General features: G+C 42.4%; 1 protein-coding gene across 4 annotated transcripts in view; it reads left to right on the forward strand.

The window, feature by feature from the left end:
• The window catches only part of KCNMA1 (potassium calcium-activated channel subfamily M alpha 1), a 992,499-nt gene that overhangs the window by 700,861 nt on the left and 268,506 nt on the right, over positions 1-23,132 (forward strand). For all 4 annotated transcript variants that reach the window (XM_075533803.1, XM_075533804.1, XM_075533802.1 and 1 more), the window contains exons 10-13: positions 7,253-7,363; positions 13,554-13,659; positions 16,459-16,541; positions 20,325-20,394. In XM_075533803.1, the coding sequence (XP_075389918.1) occupies positions 7,253-7,363; positions 13,554-13,659; positions 16,459-16,541; positions 20,325-20,394 (370 nt within the window). The remainder of the gene's footprint in view (positions 1-7,252; positions 7,364-13,553; positions 13,660-16,458; positions 16,542-20,324; positions 20,395-23,132) is intronic.

Raw genomic sequence — 23,132 nt, forward strand, 5'->3', positions numbered from 1 at the left:
CTTATCTTTATGCTGAGAATCTTTTGGTCTGGAAGTGTAGGATATCCCTCTCCATGGCCCTTCTCTACTGGCCTCTGGGAAGTTCCCCCCTGGTGTGCTACTAGGTCTCCATCTTGCTCCACCATCCCATATAAATTGTCCTTTTCATCTCAGTGGACGTTTGAAAGTCTATTCACAAGAAATGTTATGCACACAAGAACCACAAACGCCCACCTGACTGCTGTTCTTCCTGCGCCCCACGTTATCCTAAGGTGTCCCTGTGAAATGACTCTGGTGACGAGGAGCCCCGAAATGAAAGCTCCAGTGCTCCTCGAGCATTCAGCCTTTCCTGGCCCCTCGGGTGCAGACTTGAGAGATTGAGGAGGGTGTGCTGGGTTTCATTTTAGGGAGGAAGAGGTAAATAATGGGAGGAACGCACCAACATATTTATTAAGGATGTGCCCAGGAAATAAGCAACGGGCAATTTTATGGTGAACTCTAATAACATTTATAATCCTACCCCTTAGAAAGCACAACAAACTGCTACCCAAATGCTTTGCTGATGAGTTCATTTTGATTCACAATGACTCTATGGGACAGCATGGAATTTACTCCCAGGGTTACCAAGATTATAATCAATATGGAAGCAGACTGCCACATCTTTCTCCCACAGAACTGTTGATGAGTTCAAATCACGAACCTTTCAATTAGCAAACACTTCATAATCGTGCCAAGAGTATAATTTAGAGTTCATTATACATTAATTTTTTTTTCTCTTGATGAAGCCATGCTCTGCAACATGACTTCATGTTTGCTCCATGACCCTCCAGCATTACCAGTACCAGTTGCTGTCAAGTTAACGCTGACAACTAGTGACCTCAAGAGTATCATCAGAGTAGAATTGTGCTCCTTGGGCTTTCAATGGCTGATTATTTTAAAAATCATTTTACTGGGGGTTCATACAGCTATTATTGTAATCCATACATCCATCCATTGTGTCAAACACACTTGTACATTTGTTGCCATCATCATTTTCAAAACATTTTCTTTCTACTTGAGTCCTTGGTATCAGCTCCTCATTTTTGCCCCTGCCTCCTGCATTCTCCCTCCCTCGTGAGCCTTTCATAATTTATAAATTATTAATATTTTTCATGTCTTACACTGAGCCATGTCTCCTTTCATCCATTTTTCTGTTGTCCATCCCCCAGGGAGTGGGTTTTATGTAGATCATTGTGTTCGGTTTCCCCTCCTCCCCTGCTTCTCCTTATCCTCTTGGTATTGCCACTCTCATTATCCGTCCTGAGGGGTTTATCTGTCCTGGATTCCCTGAGTTTCCAGCTCTTATCTGCACCCATGAACATGCTCTTGTCTAGCCTTATTTGTAAGGTAGAATTGGGATCATGATAGTGGGAGTGGAGTGGGGGAGCAGGGAGGAAGCATTAAAGAACTAGAGGAAAGTTAATCAGTGTTATCCTGCACTCTGACTGGCTTGTCTCTTCTTTGTGACCCTTGTGTAAGGAGATGTCCAATTGTCTACAGCTTTGGGTCTCCACTCTGAAATCCTCTTCATTCACATTGATATGATATTTTGTTCTGGGTCTTTGATGCCTGATAGCAATGGCTGATTTTTATAAGCACGTTCCAAACCTTTTTTTTTTTCAGGAGAACCTCTAGGTGAACTCCAAGTTTTCAATTGGTATTAAAAAGCTTTAACCATTTGCACTACTTGTTGAATGTAGCCCCTGCTTATGGGCCCATGACCCACAACCAGATTCTACCATCTCATAGTAGAAATTCCTGACTTTCATTTCTTCCTAGGAAATGCCAGCTGCTATGATTTTGGTGTTCAAGATGCGTCCTTGTGCATGAGCAATCTATTTTTAAATCTAGCTATTAAAATTAATTTGTATAGTATTGTCTAAGAATTGTTCACAGAACTAAACAAAACTAAAAGAAAAACTTTATCAGTTCAGAAATGGATATTGATTTATATTTTTGTCCATCTAAAGTAAACCATGTGGTCAAGCCCTATAGAATTGGTTATTAAGATTGGCTGTGATTTCAAAAAAATCTGAACCAATTCACTGCCATTGAGCCTATTTTGTCTTGTAGCAACAGTTAGCTATCTTCATAGCTTACCTAAGCAAGCCCTCCATTGTTAATGGATCATTTGGATCTTTGTTACTCTGGATCCCTCATGCTCCTGGGAAAATCCTGTGCTGGGAAATAGTATATACAATGGTAGTTTTCAGGACTTCGCATCTCCTTGGTCGACTATAAATGGTGTGGCCTACGTTACAATTTTGGATTAGTATGTTTCACCAGTGAGACTTTAGCTTATGCCTATCACTTACTCATTGTTATCTTGAGTCTTCTGTCCTGACTGACCCAGCACAGCCAGAATCTAGTGATACTGCTTGAAGTGAAGTTCATCATCCTTTCCCCCTACACCCAAACTAAACCTCTCTCCTGCCCAACCGAGGACTCTCCCATGCTCCTTCACAATGTATCCATAGGGACCTCATATTGACCCAAGCCTTCTCTGCCATGGAGACACAGAAACAGAAATCTTCAAGCCTATATGCTTTCCATGTCCCTGAGTATGCAGGTGGTTAAAACACTTGGCTGATTACCAAAAGGTTGGCAGTTTGAATCTCCCCAGAGGCACCTCAAAAGAAGAACCTGGCAATCTACTTAAAAAAAAATCAGCATTGAAACTGTCTGAGGCCTAATTCTACTCTGGCACACACTGGGGTCCGAGGAGTTAGAATTGACCCAATGGCTTTTGTTTGTTTTGCCCAATGTTCTTTCCCCTGTATCACCATCAACTGAAATTTAAAATCAGAGGTGTAGATTGCATCCTGGGCATGTCACATTTACTTGGCTGTGAAAAGTTGAACATGTGACCTAAACAATGGAGGTTCAGGGAGATTTCTGCAAAGATACATAGAGGAGACTACACTGTGTGAAAATCAGGTGACAACAGACAAGAATATTCACACACGAAAACAAGAAACAAAGAACCTCGCTGCCATCAAGTTGATTCCAACTCATAGTAACCCTATAGGGCCGAGAAGAACTCTCTTTTGGGGTTTCTGAGAGTACCTCTTTACAGGGGTAGAAAGCCACACCTTTCTCCAGTAGAGGAGCTTGAGGTTTCAGAGCTTGCCTCTCTTTGTCAGCAGCCCAATGCACAACCCACCACACTATCAGGACTCCTCAATGGAATACTACATAGCTTTAAAGAATAACGATTAAACTGGGAGACGCTGCATTGCATGGGTGGACTCAGAGGACTTGATGCTGAGGGAAGTTAGTCAAACACAAAGGATGACTATTTTATGAGATCATTGTAAAGGAAAAAAATCAAGATAAAGGCTTTCATACCAAAGGAAATAGACTTTGATGACTACCAAGGGTGGGAGGGGACGAGAAGAGAGGGAGAACATGGATAGAGGATAGATAGGTGTTAGCTAAGGAGAAAATGTTCTACAAGAGGAAGAAGAGGAAAAAGTAGGGGTCAAGGCTGGCTATTAGGTGGTTTGATAATTTGCAAAAATAAAAAATGATGATTTGAATGTCAACCCCAGTTCATTCACAATAAAAAGTTGAAAACCAAAGAAAATTTGTGAGATTATATCAGACCATGTATCTGTTAAACAGTGATTTACATTTGTTGCATTGTTCCCACCAGTACCCATAAGCTAGACCTTTTACTGGATCCTCCATTAAATAGAGAAGTATTTATTCATTATTTAAATTAATTAATCCATTTAGATAAATCAACTTAAATAATTCTTAAATGAACCTCATGAGTCAGGTGCTAATCCAACACTTTCAGGCCACCGACTTTTTAGTTATAACATTTCGAATTTGGGAAATACCCCAAGACTATTTAGCATCAGAATTGATTTTGAATCCTTAACACCAGGCCTTTGGGAATGTGAATCTCATTTGGAAGACTTGTGGGCATCATAGAGCCTCACAGAGACATTTCTGAATGGGGATCCCTATGGCATTCCTCTGACCATGTGGTATGAACAGACATCATGTTGCTTCTAAGGGTGCATAACTAGCTCTCAATCTTAGGATATTTTTCAATAATTAAAGTTACAATGAATTCTACTTCTCTATTCAATAATATCTCTCTCCAAACTACTTCACTGGAATTTTCAAAATCCCTGAAAACACTTTGGAGAAATAACTTTTCTTCTCTCGCCATCTATCTCTGATGTTTATCCAAGGCCGCTTTCCCAAACACTAGCTGGCGGAAGCAGATCTAATGCAGATGCGGAGGGAGGGGCAACCGCTCCCCATCAATCAATTCTAACTGTATTCAAACATGTCCAGTATGTGGGCTCCTTGATCACTTTCACTGTGTGGGCCACAAAATGGAGGGAAATGAGTATTGGCACAAAAGGGGAAGGCCGTAAATCTTCAAATCAGATATAGGACAGATTGGAACAATATGGGTTCTCCAAGCTTGCCATGATGATGTCTCTAATAACTCTTCTTGGGCAAAAAAGGCAATCTGCTTTCAATCAATCTCTCTTTTTCAGAGTAAAAATGCCAATTAGGTTGAAGGAAGGTTTCACACACCCCTTCCTTTTTGATAAAGACTCATCTCCACCCCAGAAATCATGCTATAGCTAAAAGATATATTTTCAGTTGTCTAGAGTAGCATTGGATAACTAGCACCAAATGAGAAAAATGTATATATATATATATATATATATTTTTTTTTTCCTTTTTCTGATTTCTTGCCAGCATTTGTCTACTTTAGAGAACTGAAAACTAAAGACGTAGGGATATTATTGATTACATTGGAATATGCTTTATTGTACCCAGCACATTTTCAGCCAAGAGAAGCTGGATTCTTTCTAATAAAAATAAATCAGCTGGCTGAGCTTTTGATTCAGGGTCAGAGAGAAGGGGGGCTGATCTCCTGTTCTTTCACGTCTCGCACATCTTTCCATGGATGAAGGATTTCAGAAGAGCAAGAGGGAATGTCAAAAGATACCCATTTACTTCTTTGCATACGAGATGGAAAGGATGAATATTGAGCCCTTTCCCAGTCATTGATTTGAGTTCAGCTTTGAATAATAAGCAAGCTTATTCTGATCCAAAACTTGGACCTTTGCAATGCCTGGTACAATAGCATGAGATTGGCAGGGTGGTCTCAACACTCCGTCTCCTTCTCCATTGAATGGGGAAAAGTCACTAGTCCAGCTTTGCCACAGCTTGGGTGGCAGAGCCAGGTATCGGAGCTGGCACCCTCTGACATCTAGTGAACAGGAAGAAACCTGACTGTATGTGTGTCCTATTAGGATGACTATTAGCAGGATGCATCTTCACCTTGATCTCAATCTCTAAAGTTTGTGGTTAGAAGACATTAGGATTATGCCAAGCAGCCCTGTTGTGGGGTGTAGAGTGGTTGTGTCCAGAGGGAGAGCTTGTTTTTGAATCACTGTGTGAGAACACTAAGCAAACTAAGAATCAGAAGTTTTATTCAGTACATGCAAATTCAGTTACATTTCATTTTGTCCAAAAGTGTACACACACCCCAAGAAACATTTTAATATATGACATGACAAGTGGGTCTATAACCTATGTGTTCAGTTTTTATTGTGTATTCTGATATACGATGTATGTCACGTCCATAAAGGAGAGACAGAGTCACAGTCATGTAGGTTTCACGCTGAAAACACAGATGGGAAGTTACGCATGTGCCCTAAACCTTGCAGGTATAGGCTAGAGAGTAACGGTCATGCTGAAATGCATCGTCTGAAGGAGTTCACTGAGATTCCCGCTTCCCCACGATGGCCTCCGCTTGCCTGATCGCTAACTGCACCTCTGTAATAATAACAGTCCATAATGGTGATATTATTAACTGCACTGTGCATATTATTGATTCACTCTTTGTTCTGCATGATTATCCTTTCTCCAATGAGTGTCCTGCATCATTCACACACACTTAGTCAAGCACCAAATTACAACAAAAGGGCAGGCTCTTCTAATGGCACCTAATGGAACCTTGCATAAGCAATCATCGCTGTCTCCTATTAAGGACTGCCTCCAGCCAATGAGCACTCTGCCTGGTTGGGATGTGCGTGAAGCAATTAGGAAGTACAGGAGACCTGGCCATTCTACATTTTACCCAGCAAATTACCAAACTCCATATGCACCACCTGCCCATGCTTCTAAGACCAGCCAAGTATTCCACCCCTGTCACTATCAGCGTGAGTGAGCTAGAGACCTGCACTAAGCCCCTCCATAAGAAGCCAGCGAGTTTCATAATCAACATTCAGTCCCTGCCTTGGTCTTGGGGCTAACTTGCACCAAAGGGGTTAGTCTGAATTATGTAGCAAATATAAGCAAGTGGGCACAGAAGCGGCACAGAGAAAATGCCAGATTGGTCTCAAATATTGGAGGGACTGATGCTATTCTGGAACAAGTTCTCATATTCTCAGGGAACACCGAATAACCATCTCTAAAATTAGAAGCCCACACTACTCTAGAACAAAGTAATTGATTCATGCCTTCCTGACTTCCTCCCATCTTGGAAATCCTGGGCACCCTAAGGAAGTAGCCCTTTGGGGATGCGTAGACTTCCCGCCTGTTCGCCAATTCCATAGGCATCGCATTTAGCCCTGAGTAATGCTCACTTACTGTAAAGTGTTGGCCCCATTGTCAGAGGAGTTATGGCAGAAAAATGCAAAATTTTCTTTTTACTGCTTATGGCCAGCAGAGCCTATAATGTGTCAAGCTGCGCATTAGCCACCCTGATAAAAGTCTGCTCTCTTACACACAAAATCATCATTTCAGCAAGATTTGTTATCTCATTACCTGATAAGCTCTATGTCATAAACCAAGACTCATACAGTAAATCTCCCGGGAGGACACTCTGGGCAGAAAGGGAGAGATATGAATCTGCAAGGGGCTTGATAATGCAGCATTTAAGTACAGGCATAATGTCACTTATTGTTAAATGCATAAAACCACTTGGCCAAATGGTTAGGCTTTTAATAAGATTTTGTGCAGCATCAGGTGAGGAGCCATATGCCTTTTCTGTCTAGGAGTAGCTAAGCACCTGCTAGCCCTCCTGCTTTGCCTAACAGCCCTCTGCAGAATGGAAGGTGGGAATTTTAGAGGCCAAGGGAGGGGATGGCTGCTTCCTCTGCTGCTGCTGTTGCTGCATGTTCTGTCTTGCCAGAGGGTGGGGTGCTGAGGCACCAATGGCCCCAGTGGATTTAACCTGGTCTTTTCCATGCAGGCACATTGTGGTCTGTGGACACATCACTCTGGAGAGTGTTTCCAATTTCCTGAAGGACTTTCTGCACAAGGATCGGGATGACGTCAATGTGGAGATTGTCTTTCTTCACAAGTAAGAGGCTCTTGGTGTTTACAAGCCCTCAACTCAATCATATGCCCTTCAGAGGATTGTCCATAGGGGTGAGAATGACGGTGGCAGCATTGCGGGGCAGGACAGACTTGAGTAAGCTACCCTTTCATGAGTAAGCTACCCTGACATGGTTGGAGAGAAGAATCTAGAACTAGTGAAAATGAAAGCAACCACTAGCCAAATGAGGAGAAGAGAGTGCCTCTGGGGAGGCAATTCTGAGACTGAGAGCCTGCATTCCTCTCTGGAAGAAATACTTTTGAGGTTCATTATTGACTATAGACATCATTTCAATCCCTGCACAGCTTAGGTCTGTCATTTGATCCAGGTGGATGCAGCTTCTGACCGCAAGAGATGATTAGCTGTGTGTGGGCGATTTGAGGATGTGGGAATGAGATATTGAACAAATCAGATACATACTGAAGAGGGAACAATATGTAAAGTTGTAACAACAACTTCCATTTCTAGAAGTCTCCAGTATAAGGAGCTATGTGTATTTCATTAGCAAAGGGTGTAAGTGTACATAGTCAGGACTCAGATAACTTAGTTTGAATCTTGACTGAACAAGGTACATAACCCCCTGACACTAGTTTCTACATCCATAAAATGGAGAGATATTAATGGTTGCTAACTTGTTGGGTTGTTATGAGAATGAAGTAAATTAATCTATATAAACTGTGCAGCGGAGACCTGAATTGTTCAATAAATGTTAGATATTATTGTAAGAGATTAAAGTATATTAGGCAGCATGACTAATGTAGGAGGTAAGTCTTACCTTCATCTTACAGATAACACCCAAGGTACTTGAGGTTATTAGCTATGTGTCAGGGTGCTGTGCTGAATGAGTGAAGCATTTGGGAACTCAAACATCTTGGCGTAGACAATATTATCTTCTCTTACAGAGGTGGGTTATCATGAGGCCAAACTTGGTGCAGTGTTATAAAGGCAAAATTCACATGGTGGTGCTGGCTCTACATGGTGTTAACTGCTTTGAGCTCAATCCTGAAAATTAGAATCCTGGGTTAACTTCTATGCAAATTTCTTGTTCTATATGACCTTTTCTTCTCAAAGCTGTTCACAGAATGCCCTGGAATTAGGGGCTTCCCAGACTTCTGATTTGCCACCTTGTTTGAGAATTAATTTCTTAATTTTTTTTCTTAGCACTGACTTCCACATATTTAGACCAAAGTATGGTACCCCCATGTCCAGTTCAATACGTCACCACTGGCCATCAGCAATAGTGCCTATCTCTGCAGAACATTTTGGAAATTATAAGAGAAGTATATGTAGGTTCTACCCCCATATATGTAGGGGAATTTACGATGGGAACATATGAAGCATGTGCTTAATTAGAGGAGTATTTAAGACCTTGTATTAGCCAAGTTTGTCATCTTGTGGTGGCTTGTGTGATACTGTGATGCTGGCATCCATGTCACTGGTGTTTCAAATGCCACCAAGGTCACACAAAGTGAAGAGGTTTCAGCAGGGCTTCCAGCATATGAACAGACAATGAAGAAGTAATGGGTTGGCCACTTTGGAGGAAGTAGCTGCTGAGAACCTTATACAAATCTCAAAAATATGGTCAGATACTAAAGGGTGAATGAATAGAAACAGAACATTGTCAGCGATGGTGCTAGACGAAAGCTCAAATTATAAAACAATCATATTTCAAGTTGGAGGTCACTCAAAATTTGAATGAGGAGGAGCTGATCTTGGAGTGGGGTCAACCATGGTGACATAGTTGGGCAAAGCCTGTGGGAGTAGAGCCTTTGGGATCATCATTTGCGGATGGTGCAGGACTCAAGATAAAGAGAAACAACTGCAAAAATCTGCGAATGGCCAGAGCTTCCAATGTGAGAAGTATGAATCTAGGAATACTGGAAGTCGTCCCACATGAAACGGAACATATAAAGATTGCTATCCTACTGAAATGGATGGTTATTGGTCATTTTGTATCAGAAATTATATGACTTAGTCTGCTGGAAATAATACAATCAAGAGGAATGGTGTCGCATTCGTTGACAGAAAGGATGTTTTACAATCAATTTTGAAATACGGTGCGGTCTGTGATTGAATTATTTATATTTGCTTTCAAGGAAACCCAATCAATACAAGTATTTGAATTTATGCACCAACCACAAAAGCTAGTGATACAGAAAACAAAGAATTTGATAATTATTGGCAATTGTCAATATGGTCTTGGTAATAGAATGGAAGATGGAGATTGCATTATAGAATTTTGTAAAACCAACATCTTGTTCATAATAAATATCCTTTTTTCAACCACACAAAAGTTGACTATACACCTGGACTTCTCCAGATCAGAACACACGGACATCAAATTGACTACATCCATGGGAAGAGATGCTAGAAAAGCCTAATATCAACACCTAAACCCAGGCCAGGGACTCTCTGTGAAATAGACCATCCATTACTCATATGTAAGTTCACATTCAAGGTGAAAAAAAATTAAAACTAGGCCATGAGAGCCAAAATACAACTTTGAGTTTCTCTGACTTGAATTTCAAGAATATCCCAAGGATGGATTCTCTACATAAACATTAATGAGAGAAGACCTGATGAGTTGTGGGAGCACACCAACATCACTAATGAAGGAAGATTAAGGTCCTGGGAAGACAGGAAAGAAAGTAAAGAGTAGCTAAAGCAAATGGAAAAAATAATGAAGTCAAGGAGCTGACTAGAAAAATTTAAAGGACAGCTGGGGAAGACAAAGGCAAATATTATAATGAACTGTGCAAAGACCTAGAGGAAGGCCTTTGCTCAAAAGGAAGAACCAAAAACCAGAAAGGAAGAACACACTCAGACTATCTTAAACAGAAAGAACTCAAGAAAAATCTCAAGCCTCGAGTTGCAATATTGGAAGGTTCTATGGACAATTTTTTGAGGGCAAACTATTGAAAGATTCAGCAAGCGTCAAAAGAAGATGGAAAGAATGCACGGAGTCGCTGTAGCAAAAGAACTGTCAACGTTCTACTGTTGCCGGAGACAGAATATGAGCAAGCACCAATGGTGCTGAAGTAAAAATTTCAAGCTGTCCTGAAGGCATTAGTTAAAAAGAAGGCGCCAGCAACTGATGGAATACCAACGGAAACACTGGAGGCACTTGCTCCTCTATGCCATGGGATTTGAAAGCCAGCTACTTGATCAACTAACAGGAAGCAAACCATAGTGGCACCCCTTCTAAATAGAGGTGACCCAAGAGAAAGCTCAAATTATAAACAATATCATTCATACCACACGCAAGTAACATTCGGCTGAATATCATCCAACAACTATTACAGCAGAGGTTCAGGCTGCATTCAGAAGAGGACATGGAACATCGGATATTGTGGCTGATGTCAGATGGATCTTGACTCAAAGCAGAGAATACCAGATAGGTGTTTACTCGGGTTTCATTGGCCATGCCAAGATATCAGACATGTGGATCACAACAAACTATGGGTTGTCTTGCGAAGAATGGGAATTTCAGAACACATCATTGTGCTCATGAGGAACTATTATTTGGGTCACGAAGCGGTTGTGCAAACAGAACAAGGGAATGCGGCATGGTTTTAAATCAGGAGAAGGGTGCGATAGGGTTGTATCCTGCCATCATATTAATCAATATATACGCTGAGCAAGTAATCAGAGAAGCTGGATTATATGAAGAATAATGTAGCATCAGGATTGGAGGAAGGTTTATTAACAACCTGTGATATCCAGATGACACAACCTTGCTTGCTGAACATAAGGAGGAACTGAAGCACTTATTGATGAAGATGAAAGATTGAAGCCTTCAGTGTGGATTAAAACTCAATGTAAAGAAGACCAAATTACTCAAACTGGATCAATAGATAATATAATGATCAGTGGAGAAAAATTTGACGTTGTCAAGGCTTTTGTCTTACTTAGATCCACAATCAATGCTCATGGAAGCAGGAGTCAAGAGATCAGAACGACAAGTTGCATTAGGTAAGTATTCTGCACACGACCTCTTTAGAATATTGAAAGCACGAATGCTCCTTTGAGTACTAAAGTGTGCCAGATCCAATCCGTGGTATTTTCCGTTGCCTCATCGAATAAAGAAGACCACAGAAGAATGACGTCTTTTGAATGGTGGTGCTGGAGAAGATTATGGAAAGTACCATCAACTGTTAAAAAGACAACCCGATTTGTCTTGGGAGACGTACAGCCAAAGTGCTCTTTAGAGGCAAGGTTGGCAAGCCTGTGTCTTATAACCTTTGAAGAGGTTGTCAGGAGAGGCCAGTTCCCTGAAAAGGACATCACGCTTGGTAGAATGGGGGAGCAGCCCAAAGAGGAAGGCCTTCAAGGAGCTGGATCGACCCAGTGGCTGCAACAGTGAGCGCAAGCATCCAAACAGTTGTGAGGACGGAGTCGGCCTCGCCAATGCTGTGTTGTGGTGTGCATAGGGTCACTAGGGGTCAGAAATCACTTGTTGGCACCCAACAACAAACACTAACGTCCTCCCATGAGTGCTTCGGTCAATTTAAGTGAAAAAAAATTGCTTTTCGGCTTGGTATCAGGGAGAGATCAATGCTGGTTATGAGGGCCGATGTGAGAAAGAAGTGCGACCTGGAATAGACTGGAAGACTGGATGGGTTTGTTTGGGCAGCTGGTTTTCTAGTCTCCACTGCTTTCTTGTGAAGAAACTGGTTGCTTGTGGCTCAGTGACTGGGTTCACCTGGGTTCCTGGCATAGCCTGAGGTCAGGTTTGTAGTAGATATCCCCATGAATTAACCTTTGGAAGCTGTCGGTTAATGACGATCATTGCTGTAGGATTGTTTTGAGACTTAAGTAATTGCCAAGTACTTAGAGCAGAGTCTGCTACTAAGTGTACGTACAAAAATGTGAGTGTGTTTTTACTACTAACTATGTAATCCATCTTGTGCAATTTTAAAATAATTTAATGAGAGCACTTATTAAATCTTAAACAGGACAAAGCCAAAGAGAGGTCATCCGTAATTAGGAGATATTAGTACGAGGCCATAATGGTGTCCGGGTGTTTGTGGAGATGCAGAGCTTTGGGAAGAATACAAGAAGACAAAGGGAACGGTCACAAATGCAAGACGTGGCAAATCAGAACATCACAGTCAGAGTCCGGTCTTCTGGAGCAGGAAGAGGCCCATGATGTGCTACCTATATTATGTTAGACAGAAAAGCTTCCAGGGCCTTTTAACCATGGCATTCAGGGGATGACTCACAGCTAAGCGAACCCCCCGCCACCCCAGAATGGTGATCTCCTTCAAGGACACTCCTAGAAAAGTCCTGAAGGGAGACTGCCCCTGCCTGGGCTGGCTGGAGTTCGGTGGAAGTGAGTGCACGTTCAGTGCCCTCTGAATCAGTTGACTTAGCACTTGACAAATTAAAAAATATTGCCATGGAGTTGATTTCAACTCCTCGTGACCAGGTAGGACCGAGCAGATCTGCTCCACGGGGTTTCCAAGGCTGTCACCTGTATGGACTCCAACTGCCATCTCTGATTATTCTTCTGTAGAGTATGTGGCAGGTGCTAACTGCCAACCTTGCAGTTGGCAGCCGAGCATTGAACCTATGACCTGATACTTGTCGTCGTTGTTGGTGCCATCAAGTTGGTTCTGACTCATGGCAACCCTACAAACAACAGAAGGAAGCACCACCCCGTCTGACTCCCTGCTCACAATGAGTGCACATATTTGGCACACCAGAGGTGTGCATCAAGTATGTGCAAGAGAATCACAGAGAAAGACAAGCTTGCCTGTGGCCTCTCACAGGTGATCTTTCGGAGCAAAGTCGTGGGGAATGAAACGTCTGTAAAGAGGAGAAGCAGGGGAGACACCACTTTTAAAGCAAACGGTCACACAAAGGGATGGTTTTCTTTGGAACATCTTTGATCAATCTGAGATTGATGCCACAGTCTCAGTTTCTCTATTCCAAATGTAAGGCATCCAGCTTGTTCTAGGATGCAGAATCTGCAAAGGTCATGGCCACTGGTTTTCTGTTCATCTATCCTGGGCGCTCTGGACTGTGAGAGTTGTATTTATGGCAAGAAGGGGAACAAGTCGGAAGATGAATGCTCCTTCCAGGTTTTCACTGTGGAAATTAGTGAAGGGAGGCCATGGAGGCGGGCATAGTTGAGTCCATTTTGTTAACAGATCCTTCCTCTCTCCCCACACAGCATTTCTCCTAACCTGGAGCTTGAAGCTCTGTTCAAGCGACATTTTACTCAGGTGGAATTTTATCAGGGTTCAGTCCTCAATCCACATGATCTTGCAAGAGTCAAGGTAAGGAAGAGGAGTTGGCTTCTGCTTTTACGTCATCTTGGGATAGAGGGTCTGAGTCCATGGTATGGGGACATGCTTCCTAGACTGGCCAAAAGACAGTTCTTAAATCCGAATGATATACATGAAATACCACTAATCGTCACATTATCATTTCACTGGGCCCCTGAAAGCATCCCACACTTGGACTAGTCATAACCAATTGCTGTTGAGTCAGCTCTGACTCAAGGCAACCTCCAGTTTGTCAGAGTAGAACTGCTCCACTGGCTTCTCGATGACTGATCTTTCAGAAGTAGATCAGTGGGCATTTCTTCTGAGGAAGCTTTGTGTGGGCTCCAACCTCCTACATTTCAGTTGGCAGCCAATCGCATTAATAATATGTATTGCCCAGGTACTGCCTAGACTAGTGATGGCATTGGTTTATTTTGATGGTTCTTTCACTATTTATCACTCCTAAAGAAAGAAGATAAACTCAATAATCTCAAATACAACATACTCAAGTAAATCCCATCTTGAGAATTAATTTGGACTCAACAAAGCTCAGCCATTTTTATTTATATCTACAAAGAACATTAAAGGCATAGTATTATAGCATATAGTAGATTTTTAATAAGTCATAAAGGATTTGAACTTCCTTTTTTCCCCACCAAAGACTCAATATACAAATGTAACATGCATGCTTCTGATAATATATCAAGTAATGGGGAAGTCTGCCTTTCCAAGTCTTGCTTACAATCTTCTCCTGAAGCACACTTGAGACTTAAAAAGGGAAAAGGATGAAACGCAATGACATTCGCTGGTTTCTTACTTTAGATAGATTTTGGAAGCACATTCAATGATTGTATCACATTGGTATATTAAAAAGCTAGAGTGTAAATGCTAGTTGATCACTGAACAATTTGGTAAACAATATCACTGGCAAATATAAATCAACCTAAAAGCTTGGGTAGATTTTTTAGATTATTAAGGACACGTGGAAGCAGTTTTTGATATACGAATTAAATATTGCTACTAAGGTTTCAGTTCATATGTGCATGGATTTCACAGTAAATGTGTTCAAGTATGTCTGTGCAACTAGTAGATTGTTGCCAACAAGTTCTCTCAGTAATACACTTGTAATTGCTTTCTAAAAAAAACTTTGCATGCACACCAAAAGTGGTGTGATCCAAGCAGTCACATCTGAGGTAATCTGCCAGGCCAGTTGAATTCAAGGCAAAAAACCCAAGTCAGTTCAGAAGTTTATGGTGACTAGTTTTCGGGATTGGCCTACATAGTGATAATCCTGATAGATTTTCTTCAGGGATGCAGGGCAATCACAAGGGCTTACTTTGAGTTTTTAAGAAAAGGGTAAGTTGCAACTTGATCAAATGAGGACAGGCGATTTGTTCAGGGATGGTTTCTGGTTTTCTATCACAATGGTGCACCTGCTTATTCTAGGAGGCAAGGGCTGTCCAAGGAGACCGTTTCTTTGGGAAATCCTACCCTATCCATCCTCCGGCCCGTTTCTTTCCCCTCCAGACTTTCATTTTCCCAAAATTCAAATAACGCTGAAAAGGAACACAATTTAAGTGCATGGGAGATGCTGTTTGACATGGTTCAAAAATCGATGAGCACAGCATTCTTTGGGGAAAAGGGTGAAAAGATAGAAACACTGCCTTCAGAAGTTTATGGACCTAGATGAAATACAATAGCTTCACATTTTATATCTTATGAAGGATTCTGTGATTTTTTAAAGCAATACTTTTTTATTTACCATCCTACTATGGAGGAAACCTTGCTTTCCCGTTGAATGTAGGAATGCCCCATTATGCTCAAAGTGCCGAGTCAAACAGATTACTGACCTGAGCCAGCATAGACTTCTTCTATGTATATAGTTCAAGACAACTTCATAGTATCCAAATAGTATCTTAATGTGAGCAATTATGCAATCATAAGATATTTTTCATAGACCTAATTGAAATGCAAGTAATTACTAGCAATATCAAGGTCATGATCCCTTCTAAGATCTCTTGGTTCATGCTTACAGGCACTTGGGAACACTGCAGTTAGAATTTGGTTGCTAAACTAAAAGATATTAGACCCCACCCAGCTACCTCGCAGAGTGATTTGTTCTGTGAAGAACATAGTAAGGAAAACTTTATGGAGCAGTTTCACTCTGTTGTATGAGTTATCCACAAGTCAGAATTGACTTGAACATGGGTTTGGATTTTTTTTGGCTCATATTTAGATAAGTGAGTACATTATATTTTGTGTTCATCTATAACACAATTTCAGACACATAGATATGTTGTCTTTTGAAGGTATGAATCATAATGAAGTGCTGAACCTTATGGAATTGCTATCTGATCCCTTCTATTTCATGGCTAATGAATATGTGAAAATGGTTAGCTGAAGGACTCTGTAGTCTAAATTTCCAAATCTCGGCACCTCAGCCTCCCACTCTCCCAACTGGGTCAACTAGGGTGATGGTGCAGTTAAGTCACTGGGGAAGGAGGAAGGGAAAGGGATTAATTCATTGATATTTAAAGGAATCTAGAAAGACTATGCAAATGAAAAGCATACTTGTCAGGGTACATCTTGTACCCTCCAGCAGAAACAAGATGGAATGTTTATCCCGCAACAACAAGAATTTTAAGGCTACACTTTTGACAAAGAACTACAAGCTCCCCATGCTCCCTGAGAACTGTCTGAGAGAGAGAGAGAGAGAGAGAGAGAGAGAGAGAGAGAGAGAGAGAGAGAGAGAGAGAGAGAGAGAGATGCTATTTATATTTGTATTTTGTGATTTTCCTTTCGGTATCTTAGATAGAGTCAGCAGATGCGTGCCTAATCCTTGCCAATAAGTACTGCGCTGACCCGGATGCTGAAGACGCCTCCAACATCATGAGGTAACCTTGGGGAGGCCAAAGGAGGGCATTGGCACTCTGCCCTTGAGTCCTTGGTAGTGCCCATGTACTCTGGACCTTCTTCTCCACATTAAAAAAATATTGCCAGAGAGTTGATGCCCCTATAGGGCAGGAAGATTGGAGACAGTAACCCTTTATGGGAGTAGAAAGCCCAATCTTTCTTCCTCAGAGGTGCTTGTGGTTTCAAACCGCTGACCTTGCAGATTGCAGCCCAACTTGTAACCATGACACTATCACTGTCCTGCCACCCGAGAAGGCCCAGGGGGCAGAGGACGTGATGGGTTAGCATGACTTTCGTATAGAGTGTGGTCAGCAGGAAACTCGGGGTTTACAGCTAGTATGGGGTTTGAGACACTTTGAACAAGAGTAAAAAAGGGAAAACACAGATTTAGATGGGTCCAGGCCCATGTTCCTGAAGAGGGAGCAGACTGAAGGACTCCACGGGGGGTTAAATTTCCTCTCCTGGAGCACTTGGCATTGTCTGGAAACATCTGTCGTTCTCAAGGTGATGGTGATTGTTGGAGCAGGGGGAGCAGCAGGGCTGCTTCCAGCATCTAGTAAACAGAGGCCAGGGATACCGCTAAGCACTCTACAAAACACAACATAGCCCCTCACCACCGAGAATTGTCTGTTTGAGATACCCTGTGACACTGAAATGCCTAACTAGCTCAGACATTTTGCCCAGTGTCCCATTGGAAGGCTTGTCTTCCCTGGTATGAGTAGCAGTGTAGCTGAAAGAACTACAAGGCCCACTGAAGAGAATATTCTGAAGAAGAGGTCAACTATGAGAAAACATTCTCTTTCACCATATTTCCAGGAATCCTTGCTTAATTGTGAAGAGCCATGCTTCTGGTCTAGACAGAGGTCTGCAATTCCTGCAGTTTGATTACTGGGTCCTGGGAGTTGACCTGGGATTGAAGGTTGGCAAGTTGTCTTTGAACCATAAGAGTACTGATGTATCTTTTGTCTTTGGGTTTAATCGGTGACCCTTAGGAACAAGTGCTTTCTCTCCTCTCTGCCAGGCGGGGGAACTCCTCCCCTTTATTTCTGATGAGCACCCCCACCAACATCTGGAAGGCAACATCTAGCACAAGGTTCCCTTTTACTAATTTTCTTTGGTAATATGTTGAATCATGAACCACACCCACCACCTTCACGTTGACTGTAATTCATGGCAATCCTGTAGGGCAGGGTAGAATTGCCCAATAGAGCTTGCCAGGTTGCAAACCTGTATGGAAGTCGTCTGTCTGCCACAACTTTCTCCTCTGGAGTGGCTGGTGGGTTCCGACCTTCTACTTAGCAACTGAGCACTTAAGCTCTGCAGCACTAGGACAGTTATCTTAAGGAGCTTTACCAGTGACCTCTCTTTACGTGTTACTGGACTTTCCAGGCTGCAGAGAGCTGGTAGACCAGGGTCTGGCTTCACATTGGGGCCCCTGTTAGTCAGGCATTCTGTAAGTATTCACAGCCTCGAAGTGACCATGCCAACATCTTGGGGTGTATCATCTGTCCTTTCCTTGACCTAGAAATTCATCCTTCAATTTTAAGAGGCTTTCTCCCCTCAGAGCCAGATGAAATGATAAGAATACAGCCTTTAATAAATTCAGCTTTGGAAAAAAGATGAATTATAAGGTTTTGGCCCCACAATGAAGTTTGGGGCTGGCATGACTTTTTTTCCCCCCAAAGTGAATAATATATATGAGGGATAGTCTTGAAATGGACATTTGTTTTCATCCAAATATTGTATTTGCACCAAGGCTGTGAAATATTAATATGAAGACACATAGATACCAAGATGATTGGCATGATGCCAAGGGCAAAGGTAGTATCTGATGTGCAATTAACCCATTCATTAACCAGAACTAGGGCCCCAGGTGCAAAAGGAAATGGAAAATTCAGGGTAAAAATTGTTTCTGTCTTGTTCTTATTTGTATAATCCTCCCTTTTCCTTATTTTAATGAGACCACTCACCCCCTTTTCAAAAGATAATGTCAAAGAGCTTTTGGAAAGGAGCAAATGTTGTGCATTAAATTCTAAGGATGTCCGGGGCCCACAGTCACACAAGGGCAAGGGCCACACAACACATTTTCAAAAGTGAAATGAAATCTTTCCCGTGCAAGAGCCGGCTTGAATTCGGGCAAGCGGGGGCTGCAGAGAATCGGATTCCGCAGTTTCTCCAGTTGCAGCTATTCTGACGAAGCTGCTGCGTGACTTTCTCTCCTGCATCGTTGCACAAAGAAGGACCAGAATGATGTGTAGAGCAAGTCTCAGGGGGAGATTTGTGGGGTGGTCATAAGCAAAGGTTCTTCTATTTCTGATTCGGCGTAGAGGGTGAGCCTTTCTGTAACATTCCATTCTTCAGCCGTTCTTGCCACACAAGGAAATGCACAGTGTCACCTCTGAGAGAGTCTGTAATGAGGAAAACCATCATTTTCATGTGCAGAGAGGACTTAATGATTTCAAAGCATTTTCACATCTGGACTCTCATTCCAAGCCTGTGAAGGAAATAAAGCAGGTCCAGTTGTCTCCGATGTCCAGATGAGGAAGCAGGCACAGTGAACCAGGGATTTCCTGAAGGTCACTCAGGTCATTAGTTTAAATACCTAGGACTAGAGCCCAGGTGTTTCCACTGTGTCTGTTCTCTGCTCTTTCCCGGTGAATGACATGGAGGTAGAAAAGAGGCTGAGAGCAAACCCAACCAAATTCACTGCCAGGAGTTAATGCCCCTGTGGGTTTCCGAGACTGTAAACGTTCCTGGGAGTAGAAAGCCCCATCCTTCTCCTGTGAAGTCACTGGGGGTTTCAAATGCTGAACCAGGTGTAGCCACTGTGCCACCAGGGCCCTGAGGGTGAGAGCAGGCAGTGATTTTTTTCCGAGTGTAGATTTAGGGACGTTTATGTGTGTGCACATGTTTCCACCAGATCGCTGACTTCAGTAAAACCTTGGCCGTTACCTCCGACCAGTGTAAAGTCATCATTCAGGTGCTTATTGCTATGGAAGACTGAGTAGAAGTAGGTCTCGTTGAAGATCACTGCATAGAAGTTATGTTCTGAGAATAACGCCATGTGTGACATTGAGAATGATTTGTCATGTTGCTTGATTGATTTGTCAGGATCATCTGAAGCTGTTAACGTGGAGAATTTTACTCCAGAGTGTGTTGTTTTCTATGTTCATGCTTAAGATATGAGAGATTAGAAACCCCAGGAGCCTCAGGATTTTTGCTGGCTTGAAAAGATTCTAGGAATCCTGGTGGGTTACATGTTGGGCTGCTAACTGCAAGATCAAACTTCTTAGCTCCTTGGAGAGAGAAAGATTAGATTGTCTGCACCCAGAAAGAGGAAAGTTCTGCTCGGTCCAATAAGGCTCACTGCGTTGGGGTCACCTCCATGGCAGTGGTTTCGGTGTTGATTTTTTGGTAGATCCCCATATAAGTAGTATGTATGTCTGAAATCTCTCCTCCAAGACCCCACCCTCTGCCCTTTACTCACACATGCGTTTACATCCATATACACACATCATCAAAGGGCCAAGAAGACTCCTCCCATTCCTTTTAAGCCCAGAACAGAATCTGGGGCTATTTTGTGATTTATTTTTCAAGGAGGATGAAGTACAGTTTAACTTGGCCTCTTGTGCCAGCAACTCTTCTGCGTGGCCTTGAGTATTGACCCCACCTTTCTCTCACTTGGAGTTCATCCTTGAATCTTCCGTCAGTGAACCTTCGGGTAAGGAAAATGTTGTCTCAACTTTGGTTCTTTCTTTTTCCAGAGTAATCTCCATAAAGAACTACCATCCGAAGATTAGAATCATCACTCAGATGCTGCAGTATCACAACAAGGTAAGACAGTGAGAGCCAGTTCTAGACCAAAATATGCAGATGAGTCCAGTTCCTTTCGCAGCACAGAGGCACAGGCACACATGTGCACATACATGCGCACACACAGCATGTATGTACACACTCATGCAAAAACATGTATTCAGGAACCAATGCAACTCAAAAGCAAGTGCAGTGGTTCCTTGGGTAGAATATTGCCTAGGATATGTCTTCACGCCCGACAACTAGGGTATAGTTGGTCACTGAGAGCAAACTTTCATTCAGGCCCAAACATTGATGTATTTTTAGGTTCCATCCAAACAAATTATAACAGCTGCCATTTTCATGGCCTCGGTCATGTCTCTCTCAGCATTGATTGAATCCCTGTTCTGAGGGTTTCACTCTAGTTTGTAGCACATTGGACACACCAAGGGGAGACCCCATTTGTGCCTGCAGGGATTTAACAGTTAACTTGCAGAGAGTGTCTCTGGCAGGGAGGGTGACGCCTGTGTCTGAACCCGAGGTTCGGAATGTAGAACCCTGTGCTCAAATTCAAGTGTGTATGTGCAAAATTGAATTTAGAGACATGGTGGTTGATCTGGAGATGAAATAGAAAGGAATTTTCTCAGTGTCATAGCTTATGATTGGGGATTGGAGAGAAAATTAGTCAGACACTGTATTGTTTCCCTTGTGTTTGACTTCTCACGGAGTTTAGCTTCTCAACCAAAAGCAATGTCCTCTCAGGACATCCCCAGGCAAACAGCTTCAGGGGAGGGCCGGTGGCGCTTTGGGCTGTCTGATTTGGAGCTGATTATCTCCTTAATGAGGTTTAGAAACTGGGGGCAACTCAGTACCTAGAGCCAGGTGTCCCGCACGAGTGAGAGAACTCCCTGCTGGGTCATGAGTGAGAGTGGGCCTCAGCTTAGAGGCCATATTCCCGACAAAATAGGCGGTCAGGTGACCCGGAGAAGACCCCGTTCTGCCAAATGCACCAGTCTCTTGCCATTATTTCTTAATTGCTGGCAAATACTGGCCCATTTAGCTGTGTGGAGGTGCACTGGAGGCCATTGTTGAGTGGAACCTGCTGTCAGGAGCTGGCCCACCATTTTTAAGAGCTGTTCATTGCCACCATTACCCCACCCTCAGCAGGTGGCTCCCTGCAGAATGCGGTACTCTCCCGCCAGTAGGCTGGTGGTGGCACCCAAGATGATATTCTCCTGTTTGCCTCAAGGACATCGAGGAGACAAAGTAAGGATATTAATTAACTCACAAGCTTTAGTGCAGAGAAGTGTATTTAATATACATATAAGTGGCAGCCCCTGTAGGTGGATGTGAATTTTAATAACGAACCTGTGGCTGGTGACAGTTTTAGAGGCAACAAGTTCTCTTTTCGTGTATTCTTTGAAATTTCATTTGGTGTGGGAATGCTTTAAGTTTAAGGTAATGTGTAGAGTTTTAGCTGGCTTTAGATTGAATCAGAAAATCAATGTTGTACAATTTAGAAAGAGATGCAAGTTGCCTTGTCCTCCTTCCAATGAATGCTGATGTAGCACCTTTGAGTAATTAGGGAGGATGTTTCTCTGTGGTTCTTGTTAAACTTCAAGTCGCTCAACTGACCTAGGGTCCAGGTAAGACGTGGTCAGTATCATCATGGTCATATTGACTTGAACTTCATTCACAAAATTCTGTATTGCAATTATTCAGAGAAAAACGATGAAGGTATCCACCTATCCATGATGATTTCTTTAAAATACATTTTTTTAGAAGAAACCAATCTATTTGGGTCTCAGGATTAGGTCAGATCAGTTATAGAAATCTTGCTCTTCATTGAAGGATCACAAGGAAGGGATGAGTCAACAAGGAGGGCTCAGTATAGCACCGATGAAATGCACAATATTCCTCTGGTTCCTTGAGACCTTCTTACCTCCACTATCATGACCCCAGTCCTGCCTTTCACTTTGGGCTAGACTGGAACAGGTAGAGATCAGAGTTGATGAGACGTGGAATCCAGGGCAGATAACCCCCTTAGGAACAGAAACGGGAGTAGCAATACCAGGAGGGTTGGAGGAGGGAACCATAGTTCAATGCGTCCGATCTTCTGTGGTCTTCCATAGTCATTGTCCAACTTTCACATCCATATGAGGTGACGGAGGATGCCATCGGGTGCACCTGAGTTCTCAAGGTGACATCCTTGCTCATCTCCACTTTCAAGAGGTCTTGTGCAGAACATCTGCCCAATGCAAAATGCCATTAGACTTCTTGACTGCTGCTTCCAGAGAACTGATTTTGGATCCTAGTGCAATTACATCTTTGACAGATTCATCTTTTCTCATGATATTCTCATGAAATTATCTATTGGTCCAATGTGGTTCAATTATGAGGGCCAAATAATCAACAGGTCGTTATGGTGAACAATACCATTTGAGGTACGCTTTCCTTAGACAATCAACTAAGCAAAATCAAAAGGGAAGCATTTCCTTAGACAATCAAATATTCAAGTGCAAAGTTCATAAAGTTGGAGAGGTTAGGAAAGAAGGAAGTTTGAACAATGAAAAACACGGGATAGAAGTCGGATGAGTGGTATTACATTGTGCAGGGGCTACAATTAGTGACATAAAATGTATATGAATAATTAAGTAGAAAATGAATTTTCTCTGTAAGCTTTCACCTAATTCTCAATAAAGTGTTTTGTTTTGTTTGTAAGAAATTGAAAAGGTAAATGGCAGTATCTTAGAAAACAGTACAAGAGTATGAAGTAGAAT

The sequence above is a fragment of the Tenrec ecaudatus genome, chromosome 16 (genome assembly GCF_050624435.1).
Source record: "Tenrec ecaudatus isolate mTenEca1 chromosome 16, mTenEca1.hap1, whole genome shotgun sequence".
NCBI lineage: Eukaryota > Metazoa > Chordata > Mammalia > Afrosoricida > Tenrecidae > Tenrec > Tenrec ecaudatus.